Genomic DNA, 12,421 nt, shown 5'->3' with positions numbered 1-12,421 from the left:
TTATTATATGACAGTGTGAAGACATACTAACACTACGTTCACACTGCAGGCTGAAGTGACTCAAATCCGATTTTTTTCGCCCATATGTGACCTGTATCCGATCTTTTATTGACAATATGAACGACACAGATCCGATTTTTTTCAAATCCGACCCAGGCCGTTTGGATATGTGGTCCTCATTCCGATTCCTATCCGATCTTTTCATATGCGACTTCAGTCTGAACCGCCAGGTCGCATTCATCCGACTTACACGTCATCAACAAGCCGCAAACGTCACTATTCTGCGCTGAAGTAGGCGGCGGGTCTCTCAAAAAAAGTTACAACAACAAAACCCTTGCCCTCTTCCTTCTCAACCTCCTCCTTAACATCAGGCTATTGTGCATGTTCTGGCTCCGTCACAACAACAACTGCATCATCGCCAGGTACTCCATGCTGGCTACTGTCATACACAGGAAACTTTAGGTTACTTCCGTAAACACTGGCCATGCTCACTGCGTGTGACGTCGTCGTATCCTGCAATGCGCATGCGGAACACTTTTAGGTCGCTTTTTGTTCATACTGAGGATCACATACAAGTCGCATATATTTGTTAATGTGAACGACCTCACAAAAAAATCGGGTTTCACAAAAAAATCGGAATTGAGCATTAAGCCTTGCAGTGTGAACGTAGTGTAAGTCATTTGATTCTGATTGATGATGGTTTTTGAAGTTTGAATTTGATATTATTTTCCTAATGCCAACATGCAGTTAGTTTGATAATGTTTGGTATTATGTAAGTTTTATTTAAAAATATTATGAAATATATTTAATCTGTTCTTGTGTAATTGTAGGTACTGTAAGATTGTAAGTGATAGAGATTATATACTTTTTAGGAAGTCTGAATTTTGAGATTATCTCCAGTCATTTATGACAAAATCTAGTTTAAACATGGGTAGATTGTTTTTCACTTTCATGAAAGGTGGTCTGAACAAAACAAATATGATAGCATTTTTAAATATTTGATAGTGATTTTATTTTATTCAGAAAGTCAGATTTTTCATCTTATTATTAATTAATAGTGGAGCAATTCCAGCGTTATGGACGTGACACTTGAACTCAAAATGGCAACAAATGACCCAGTGCATGTTTTATTGTCTCCCAGTATTTAAACAGGTGTTGCATATTTTAAGGCTGTACCATACTGGGGAAGTGATAGAACAAGAACAATTCCCATAGTACATCTAGGGCATGCCAGAAAATGCCAATAAAAGATGCGTTATGGATGTGACAGAAAAAGTATCACTTTTCTTGGGTGACTGTACATTTTTATCAAACTCTGTGAAATTGTAAACCTAATGTCGAAATGGAGATATCCATTTGATAGAGGGGTCCAAGGTGAATATTAAAAAAATCTTTGTTTAAAATATTTTGTATTTCATGCAGAGTTTCAGAAGGAAAAGTCAGCGTTATGGATGTGACGAAATTCCGTTATGGATGTGACGCGTCTGAAATAGACATGGCATATGTTTAGAAAATCAGCAATTCAACCACCATAACCCTTTGAAAAACTCTCTAAATATCAGCTAAAACTATCAAAGTTCTTAAATAATATTTAGGATGGCTATTGTTTTGCTGTTTTGTGGATTTTAGCATACATTTCTGTGGCTTGTGGCAATAATATAGAATTGTACATGATCAAAGTTGATTTTAGCTTGGGCTTTACATTATAAGAAAGACAGACTGACAGTGACATATTAGGTTGGTTACAAATTGGTTCAACTTATTCACATCTGTAAAATACAGGCCTAGGTGATATCTCTGGGAGTGGTTTTGATGTATTACATGTTGCTTTATTTTTGCATGGTGAGGTTGACATTTACATGGAATTGCCCAGTGGCAAGACTACATGGATTTTAGCCTTAACTATATCAAATGATGTAATATTAACCTAGTCATATTTGATATGCAATATGAACCTAGTCATATTTGAAATGGAACATTATACTACTGGTGGTCAAATCGGTAAAAATAGGCTAGTCGCATGATTTATAGTAAAACAGTAACCTAGTCATATAACAGAAAACTAGTCATATTTGTAAGGTTTTGCAGTATATAATTCTTCATATAGTTTTTGATCTAAAATCTTTACGTTTTTAAAGTTCAGATCTGATCATAATGTTTGTGCAATACTATAAACTGTGGATAAGTGTTTGCTGATATGGTTTTCATATCACTGTATTAAAGGATATGTATAGTGCCATAATTATGATATTATATAGATTAACATCTGATATGAATGTTTGTTACATGTATTTAGTTTTATTAATAAAACTGTTCTGTTTATAGATGTACTCTTGAAAATATCTACCAATGTATTACTTATTGTTCTGTCCCCACTAACTGGAACAAATGAGGGATATTTTTACCCATGTTAATATTTTCTGTCCCCTGTTCCTACAACTAGTGAGGGATCTGTCCCCTATTTTCAAATTCCTAGATTAGGCTCCGATTGTGACGAACCGTTTTCGTCTCATGTAATGGAATGGAAATTTTTACCCTTCTTATTGAATCCCCCTCCCACTGCCAACCCTTTATCCTATAACAATAGGACATACAGTTTTTGATGGCCAGTTAATTGTCCAAATCAATGGAGCAATGGATGTTTTTGTGCTTGATCCATTCCTAAGACTGAACAGAATCACGTCAAGTGACCAAAACTTGGTCACAATGGGTAAGGTCATGTTCCTTCGCGCATTCCATCACGGTTCTAAAACTGCTTTTTACATCTTCATTTATTTATTTTAAGCACAATCATGACATACAAATGACAGAGATATTATTGTAGTTGAACTTGTGCTGAATACAAAAAAGTCAGATGACTTTAAAAATACTGCTTAGATTTGTTGAAATTGACAAAATCAGAGCATACCAAAATCATTAGAGTGCCAGAAAATACCCTCCGACCCCAGAAGGTTAAATCAATGCCGTCTTTTGTAAAGGTTCGATCGTAATGTGGATCGAAAGTCTTTTTCAGTTCATACAAAATAAGTAGCATCTGCTTGTCCTGCTGCTTTTTAGTGAGGCACAGACTCATAAATTTACATCAAGTTTGTTAAAGTCCTGAGGCTGGTGAGGAGAAAAACAATGGCTGCCTTTTTCATAACTCGAGTGGTTTTGGAGTGCAGGGATAAAGCGGGAGGTAAGCAGGAATCCATGCTGTAGTTCAGTGCCGGAGATATTATCTCACCGCTTTGGTTTCAAAATTCTCCTGTCCTGCGATGAGCCACATGCAAAGAATCAAAATGGCGCTCGTTTGTACGTGTTTGCGTGCCGCCACGTTTCTCCCCCCTTTGTTGTGTTTTTATTTGCTTGGGAGGTTGTTTCCACAACAACCTCTCTGCACATCCTTCTCCGAGAGCCCCACATGGCTCGGATTAGGACCGAGGAATGCGGCATGTTTCCCCATTAACTCTCAACTCTCAAGCATCCCTGTGTGCCAGCTGCACCGAGGCCCGGCGCCTTTGCTCTGCTCCACTTTTTTTTGCTCCATCGATCTCACTCATCCCTTCGACAAATTACCCCCCTCGCTGCAGTCATCTGTTTATAGTACGAAGTCGTCTAATCATTTTTATCCACACAAACAGCGGCGGTCGCAGTAATGCTACGACTGATCACACTGTTTGTTTGCCAACGTTCTAGTTTAGATAAGTCATTGTAAGATTTAAATAAATCATATGAGCCATATGGTGTTTTAGCGACACACTTCTTATTATAATTGCGATTTTACTGAACACTGTGACTCATTGACTGGGCACGCCACGGCATGTGACATCTTTGTTTTTTTTTGTTTTTGTTCCCCCCCTTCCCCCATCCCAGGCTGCCTTCCTGGGTCAGCGTGGCCTGCTCGAGAATGATTTCTTGCCCAAGGTGTTGGACGGCATGGCCTTCGCCGGGTTTGTGTCCGAGAGAGGGCCTCCGTACAGAGCCTGCGATCTGTTTGACGAGGTGAAGAGCCTCGAAATCACATTCTTTTCTTGGTTTTGATTACGTCAAGCTGGTTTTTAAAAATGACTCCTCATGAATCTAGCAAGTCTTGTTTGTGCAAGAATGAGAAGTAGATGTACTAGACTGAGATGATGATGGTTCTCCTGATGTTATCTTGCTAGTTGGTGGCTTGTGACATGGCACACTTTAAGGAGGAAGGGGAGAACCCAGGCAAACTTCAGAAGCACATAAGAAAACTCTCGGAGCAGCTTTATCGCAACGTGAGCACCTCATCACCTTGTTCCTTCAGAATGTCTGTGCATCTCTCTCTCTCTGTCTCGCTCTGTCCTGACCTCTCTTCTGACCTCTCTTTCTTCACTCCATCTGGCTGTTCCTTGCGAACAAATTTCTCTGTTTTTCTCTCTCCTCCTGCTCTGCTGCACTCTGTTGATTAAGCACTGCGTTTCTGCCAAATATTTGACCACTGATGCTCTCGACATGGACGTTTCAGTTAGGACTAAGGGTTTGTTTATTGAACTTTTAAGCATCTGCAGAGAAGCTTGGCTCGACACAACCTCTATGATTAATACAGGCATTTTTACTGCTGCTTGCCATCACTGCAGTTTTGCACTTTTTATTCCATGTAAATCCTGAGTTCACTCGCTACGTCTGTGCTCCTTAGGAAAATCCCAACCCTCACATGGCCTTCCAGAAGGTGCCTCGGCCCAGCGAGGGCTCTCACCTCCGGGTGCACATGGCACCCTTTCCCCTGATAGACGAGGAGAAGGTCGGGGAGCTCGTGCAGGACGGCCTGGCTAAGCAAAACCATTCCAATGTCAGTACGCGGGTCGAGAAGAAGTGCGTGGTGCCCGCGGGTTCGCCTGTAGGTGAGTCAGAGGTCATCCAGGCACAGAAAACACTTAAGGGGGGAAAAAAAAAAAATCTGTTGGAGGAAAATAATCAGTGATGTGAGAAGTATTTTATTTCTCTTGCACAACAGTGACAATTTTTTTAATTGATTAAAGAACGACACGTCTTTCTTTTTATCCATTTAGTGTTGTGACTGTTCCAGGTTGCTGACGCTGAAGACTCTTTCCATAAGTGCGAAATGATCAACGTTTATGTGACACGCCATCAAAATAAGAGCAAGTTGTTACTATGGAAACGAGAGTTACTTTTATAGAAAATTAATCAGCACCTTCTGGCCAACCAGGACTGAACCCAACAGCAATATGTTGTAATAATAATTCACGAAATCGAGTCATACCTGAGCTCAGCCATGTACGACGAGATCGAGTGGAATAACTGTTTTATTCTATCCACATTCACCGGATTTTGAGAAACGGTAGCCTGGCAAGCCAGACTAAATGTGAATATTTAGTTTGGCCTCGATCCGTAGACATTTTCGAAGGGGGTGGGAGGAACAACCCGATGTCTTTCAAACTGTCTCTGTGCGTATAGTTCAACGCTCTGACCAATCAGCGCAACAGTGACTGTGACGTAGTCAGAGCGACAGAAAGCAGTGGGGGAGGCCTTGAAATAAATAATTTTTCAAAATGCGTATTAATTAATAAACAGGTTCTAGATATTAAGAAGTTTGGAGATAATGACCACAAGTTTGGAGTCTGTACCACATACATAACATACACTCATTTTTTTTTTCCAAGTGTTTTTCAAGGGTTTGCTTAAACTGTTTTTGAGAGTTTTTATTTAGTGGTGTTTGGTGAAATAATTTCCCTTAAATTTAAAATAACGGGAAAATAAGAAACAATCAAAAAGTAACGTTTCAAAGCTGTTTATTAATTCTTCGTACTGCACAAACTAGCCCCATCCTTTTGGCTACGAGCGGAGCCAGCTGGTAGATCAGACTTTTGCCATAGCCGGTCGGCAAAACAGCGAAAACGTCCTTCTTGAAAAGGAACGAGCGGAGAGCCTCTTCCTGCTCATGTTTCAACGAAAACTCCAAGTCTAATTCTTCTAAAACTGATTCCAAAGCGGAGTCAAACGCGCGCTGTTCACTAGCCGTAGCCATCTTTCCTGTCACGCAGCTTTGTCGTCACTCCTGCAAAAGCCCGCCCAAAGAATCCAAACAAAAACCTTGCGTTGTGATTGGCAGGCACGATTTGATGCTCGGGGTGTTTTTGTTTATATGGTGCAAGGCTAGACCCACTCGCTAGGCAAAAATATTTTTGGCCGCTAGGCGGGTGGGTCTAGTTTACTAGACTAGAGAAACGGCGCATTTTTATTTTCTGCAAATTGGATAAATAAATAAGTTTATACAAAACGTCCGACAAAATCATTTCTGCTTAGGCGGACTTCTTAAAAACCTATTGATGTGGGGTGTCGTGGCTCAGGTGGATAAGGCGCCATACCATAAATCTGGGGACCCGGGTTCGATTCCGACCTGAGGTCATTTCCCGATCCCTCCCCGTCTCTCTCTCTCTCCCATTCATTTCCTGTCTCTACACTGTCCTATCCAATAAAGGTGAAAAAAGCCCCCCCCAAAAAAAAGAAAAAAAAAAAACTATTGATGGCTGCACGAATTGACTTGAGTCAAGGTGTTTTTTTTTTGTTTGTTTGTTTGTTTGTTTTTTTTTAATAGAAAGTTCCGTTTCGCTGTCGTGCCAAGGTATAGAATATGTTTAGACATTTATTTAATTCTTCCTTGGACATTTTCATTTGTGTAATTTTTAAACTTTGAGATTTCGAACCAGTCTAAAAAAAAAAATTCAACAAATTTTAATGCTTAAAGATGACAAATGTAAATAAACCGGTGAAATGACAGGAGCAATTTGTAAAAAATGGGATTTTCTTGGAAAAATAAAATAAAAGATATGTTTTTACCATCAAACTTTGATTCCATATTTTCTTGTGCTTTTTTAAAAAAATTATTTTTATTTATTTTGTTTATTTTTATTTTTTGGGCTTTTTGCTTTCAAGTAGAGTTTTTATTCCGTCCTCAGTTGGTTCAGCAACACGCTCCGCCATTTTGTTTTTCTTTACTCATGGTATATAAGCTGATAGCCTAGTAGTAGAGTAGCCAATCGGAGCGCACGATTGGTCATATCCAATAAATATAGATATAATAATTATTATTATTATTTTTATTTATTATGATGATCACGAATAACGACTTATTAACTGAGCGTGAGGTCTTTCTGGCTCGTTCCGTACCATCAGGACCTCGGCCCGATATTTTCCGGTAAAGACAGAGCAGTCGAAGTTAATAATAAGGAGTTTATTATATGGCTTGCCTTTTTTTTTAAAAAATAATTTCTAAGATTAAAATAGACGGTCATTATAATGAGGCATGACGCTGCTTTCAGTCATCTAATGTAGTTGAGTCACGCACGCAGAATAAACGGCTAGCGGTTTCAAAACTGAATTTGTGTTAGCGGTTTCTGAATGCTCTTCGTTGCTTATTTCTTGAATAACTCGGTGACTCTTTTGTCTTTCGGTCATTTTTGATTCCGTTTTGATTTCCAATTAATATTTTTTGTTGTTTTGTTTTTTGCCATGTTGAAAGCCGGTGCCTTGGAGAGAAAGTCTGTAATCGCCCACGGGCGTTACGGGAAAATTCTGCCTGCCAGGGAACCAATCAGAGCACACGATTTTACCAGAAGTAGCTCGTGCCATGTAATAATTAGGGTTAATTTTATTCGTATTTTATTCTTTTGGTGTTTAACAGACTCCATATTTTCTATCTGTGCATTTCAGTGTCAATCACAGGGAAGGCCAGCTCGGTGTTCAACAGCGCTCGGCGCCTGGAGGTGGTGCGAAGCTGCATCGGCTTCATCTTCGACAACAAGATGCTGGAGACGGAGAAGGTGAGTGGAGTAACAGAGCAGCACTTCTGCAGATCTCTCACACACACACACACACACACACATCTGGACTGAGATGGCCGGCGATTATTCGAGTGTATTACTCATGGCATTAGAATGGATCTCACCATCAAGCCTCCATCTGGGAGTCATACACATGTAGCAGCTGAAGAGGGAAAAGGGCGAACAAACAGTCACACATTACTCCTCTTATCTCCAGCTCCCTATCATATTCAGTAATATTATTCTAACATTAACGAGTGGCATTGTTTACATTACGTTCTCTTCAGCCAAATAACTCTATGAACCACCTAAACCGCAGGACTTGCTAAGATTTTATCCAAGTCTTTTTTCTTTCTCGGATGGATTCTCGTTGTAACAGCTGTGGGATGATAGCCAGTTCCTTCACACACCCATTGAGTTTAATATAAAAGCTTTCGCTCCTCTGTGGCTACAAAAATGCTGAACTCCAAGCTAACTGCTCCACGGAGCCAGTAAAGCCGTCACCGCCGTGTTGCCATTTCCACACCGCTGATATGAAAATCTGGACCGAGCGCTTGCAGAGCAGCCAGAGGTTTCACCAAGGTCCACAATCCTTATGCGATACAGTACAGTCAATATCCAACTGTAATGTTTTTTTAACAAATTGTTCCAACCCTCGATATCAAAAACATTTTCCATGTAAATGTTGTCCTAAGCAATGGGGAGGGGGCATTTATTTATTTATTTTGCTCACATTAATTTTGGGTCAACCTGTTCCCTTAGAGTGACGCGTCACCACAAATTGATATGCGAAGTAACTTTATTTCAGTAGGCGTGATCTCTTCTAGCATGACCCCGCCCCTGTGCACAGTGTACAAGGGAGCAGTCTCAATCCTCAAAACACCAAGTGAGTGAATATCTTTTGGAAAAACGACATTCATCATAGGGGTGTCCATTTCGGATTTTTTTTTTTTTTGTCACCGATAGTCGACACTCCTTCATCGACGATTAAAGCGAGACGGTCTTTCGATTTTATAAAATCAGTGAAATTTAGTTCCCCCTGAAATGTGGTCATTGTGATATACGTGTTATTTATCAGCTGGGAGGTCCGTATGGTGAAATACTGTGACCGAGGTCTTGAAAGTACTGAGCTGTGGTCAGTATTCAAGGCCGAGGTCACGGTATTTCACCATACAGACCGACCTTAAGCTGGTAAATAATATATTTATTTTTTTCTTTACCAAATTCTAACAGAAAACGAGCGCACCCGAAAGGGAAAACCGAGCCGAGCCGCCATTTTGAATCCTCATTCACGGCTGTAATGCAAATGGCTTCCTCCTCGGTATACAAGTGCACTTCCATGGCAGGAAAAAAACTACATTTTGCCGCCTATGTAGTCCCCTATTTATACAAAATTGAGTCATTCAGGATTCAGCCATGTTTTTGCTCGGCGTTAGCAACAGTTAGAGGTTTTTAGCTTTCTCCTGAAATGTTTTCTTTTATTTCTTCTTCCTCAGGGTAGTAAAACTCGCTTTCGCTGTGAACACTGTCATTATCGCTATCCATGCTGTAAAATTAATGCTATTCTCCTGAGAAATGTGAAAATAGATGTTGACAAATTGCAACTGTGTGGTGTTGTGAATGAGTGAGTCGCCAGAGGTCCGTATCCAGGGTCTGTAACTGGGGTCCGTACCGTAGGAAAAGGACCCACTCGCCAGCCAATCAGAGCGCAGGATTTGATGGAAACCGGACCGCGAAAAAAATAAATATATTTATTTCTGTAATATCTCACAAAATATCAAGCCATTCTGTGGCTGGGAAGTTATTTAATTTGAAAGGATTAAAGCAAATAATGTGCATGAAATCGCTCGCTTGGCGCAGTCAAGCAGACAGAGGAAGTCCGTGTGTGCGCGCATGCGCAGGTTTCCCTTTGAGCGTGCACTGACAGTTCCATCATTTTGTCGCTAAACGAACAGCTGATCACACCGAGGTGCTCGCTGACCGCCGATATTAATTAGTTTGGTCCTGCGTTTCCTTTCCTTCATATATAACATAACGCCCAAAGGGAGATTATGTCGTGGCAATGTCCATCTGTCCGTCCCAGGAAGGGTTTGAAATCAACTCCTCTCACAATTTTTGGAGGAATTTCACGAAACTTGGCAGGATTCTTTGTTATATTGTCGGTAATACACGTATTACAATTTTGTTAAATTGGGTCACATTTTACCAGAGTTACAGCCCTTGATTAGCAAAATTATTATCCTTTGACAATTTCATGAGTGTGTGTTTTCCTTCTGAAATCAACTCCTCTCAGAATTTTTGGAGGAATTTCACCAAACTTGGCAAAAGGTCTTGTTATATGTCGGTAGTACGCATATTGTAATTTTGTTCAATTCGGTCGTATTTTACCAGAGTTCCAGCCCTTGGTTAACAACCTTGTACTTTGACAATTTCATGAAGGTGTGCTCGCCTTCTGACATCGACTCCTCTCACAATTTTTGGACGAATTTCTCGAAGCTCGGCAAAAGGCCTTGTTATATGACGGTAATACGCATATTGCGATTTAATTTCGTTTGTGAAAATTTTCCCAGAGTTTTGACCCTTGATTAAATAACTTGTACTTTGACAATTTCATGAGGGTGTACGTTCTTCTGAAATCAACTGCTCTTACAATTTGTGGAGGAATTTCACCAAACTTGGCAAAAGGCTTTGTTATATGACAGCTATACGCAGATTGAAATTTCGTTTAATTTGGGCAAATTTTCCCAGAGTTATGCCCTTGATTATTAACAAACTTGTACTTTGGTAATTTCATCAAGGTGTGCTTGCTTTCTGAAATCAACTTCCCTCACAATTTTTATCCCCCACTGGCCGAAAGGCCCGAAGGGGGATTATGTCGTGGCGATGTCTGTCCGTCCCGGGAAGGGTGCTCACTTTCTGAAATCAACTCCTCTCACAATTCTTGAAGGAATTTCATGAAACTTGGCAGGACTCTTTATTATATGTCAGTAATGCACGTATTGCAATTTCATCCAATTCAGTCGCATTTTACCAGAGTTATGATATAGTTGCCAGCGGGGGAGATTGTGCTGACTGATATGTGAATGTGATATTGGTGTTGTGTCCAGGCTCTCCCTGCAGCCCTGCGCGCCCTGAAAGGCAAGGCAGCTCGACAGTGTTTGACCGAAGAGTTCGGTCGGCACGTGCAGCTGAACCGCGCCATCCTGGATCACCAGCAGTTCGACTACATCGTGCGCCTGATGAACTGCGCTCTTCAGGTGGGACTCGTCACATACCTGCACTCACAATTACAGGACACGGACACAATTATATACTTACAGTCCTGTAAAAGAGACGTAATGGATACTGATGAAGCTGCAGTTTTGCAGCCGTTTCTTAAAACTTTTTTTTTCGTAAGGTATGTAAGAGCTAAACCGCAAACGATACCAGCAGAGAAGCTCTAATAGCGATCATTTAGACCTGTAACGTTTAGCTAGCGAGACCTCCTGGTGTCTTTTCCTGAATTGACGTCTGGATAAAGATTCGAGCAGACATGCGCTACGCTTTTATGACTTGCTCAGAGTTCGCTCTACCTTCAGCATGACTTCTTTGAGTGACTCATATGTTTGTAATTTATGACTGTTTGAAAGAACAAATCACCAGATTCCCAGGAAAGTCTTTTTTTTTTTAAATGTGTGTGTTTGTCACCGAGTGTGTGTGTGTGTGTTCTTCACTGAGTGTGTGTGTGTGTGTGTGTTCGTTCGTCACTGAGTGTGTGTGTGTGTGTGTGTGTGTGTGTGTGTGTGTGTGTGTGTGTTCGTTCATCACTGAATGTGTGTGTGTGTGTGTTCGTTCGTCACTGAGTGTGTGTGTGTGTGTTCGTTCGTCACTGAGTGTGTGTGTGTGTGTTAGTTCGTCACGGAGTGTGTGTGTGTGTGTTCATTCGTCACTGAGTGTGTGTGTGTGTTCGTCACTGTGTGTGTGTGTGTGTTCGTTCGTCACTGAGTGTGTGTGTGTGTTCGTTCGTCACTGAGTGTGTGTGTGTGTTCGTTCGTCACTGAGTGTGTGTGTGTGTGTTCGTTCGTCACTGAGTGTGTGTGTGTGTGTTCGTTCGTCACTGAGTGTGTGTGTTCGTTCGTCACTGAGTGTGTGTGTGTGTTCGTCACTGTGTGTGTGTGTGTGTTTGTCACTGTGTGTGTGTTCATTCGTCACTGTGTGTGTGTGTTCGTTCGTCACTGTGTGTGTGTGTTCATTCGTCACTGAGTGTGTGTGTGTGTTCGTCACTGTGTGTGTGTGTGTGTTCGTTCGTCACTGAGTGTGTGTGTGTGTTCGTTCGTCACTGAGTGTGTGTGTGTGTTCGTTCGTCACTGAGTGTGTGTGTGTGTTCGTTCGTCACTGAGTGTGTGTGTGTTCGTTCGTCACTGAGTGTGTGTGTGTGTTCGTCACTGTGTGTGTGTGTGTGTTTGTCACTGTGTGTGTGTTCGTTCGTCACTGTGTGTGTGTGTTCGTTCGTCACTGTGTGTGTGTGTTCGTTCGTCACTGTGTGTGTGTGTTCGTTCGTCACTGTGTGTGTGTGTTCGTTCGTCACTGTGTGTGTGTGTTCGTTCGTCACTGTGTGTGTGTGTGTGTGTGTGTGTGTGTGTGTGTGTGTG

The 12,421-nt window shown here is 41.1% G+C and overlaps 1 protein-coding gene across 2 annotated transcripts in view; it reads left to right on the top strand.

Annotated features, from left to right (window-relative positions):
• The window catches only part of sbf2 (SET binding factor 2), a 368,376-nt gene that overhangs the window by 185,424 nt on the left and 170,531 nt on the right, over positions 1 to 12,421 (top strand). For both annotated transcript variants that reach the window (XM_060940828.1, XM_060940827.1), the window contains exons 12-16: positions 3,856 to 3,984; positions 4,146 to 4,244; positions 4,646 to 4,850; positions 7,681 to 7,790; positions 10,898 to 11,047. In XM_060940828.1, the coding sequence (XP_060796811.1) occupies positions 3,856 to 3,984; positions 4,146 to 4,244; positions 4,646 to 4,850; positions 7,681 to 7,790; positions 10,898 to 11,047 (693 nt within the window). The remainder of the gene's footprint in view (positions 1 to 3,855; positions 3,985 to 4,145; positions 4,245 to 4,645; positions 4,851 to 7,680; positions 7,791 to 10,897; positions 11,048 to 12,421) is intronic.

Source organism: Neoarius graeffei, chromosome 15 (genome assembly GCF_027579695.1).
Source record: "Neoarius graeffei isolate fNeoGra1 chromosome 15, fNeoGra1.pri, whole genome shotgun sequence".
NCBI classification, from domain to species: domain Eukaryota; kingdom Metazoa; phylum Chordata; class Actinopteri; order Siluriformes; family Ariidae; genus Neoarius; species Neoarius graeffei.
This window is presented reverse-complemented; position numbering and strand designations above follow the sequence as displayed.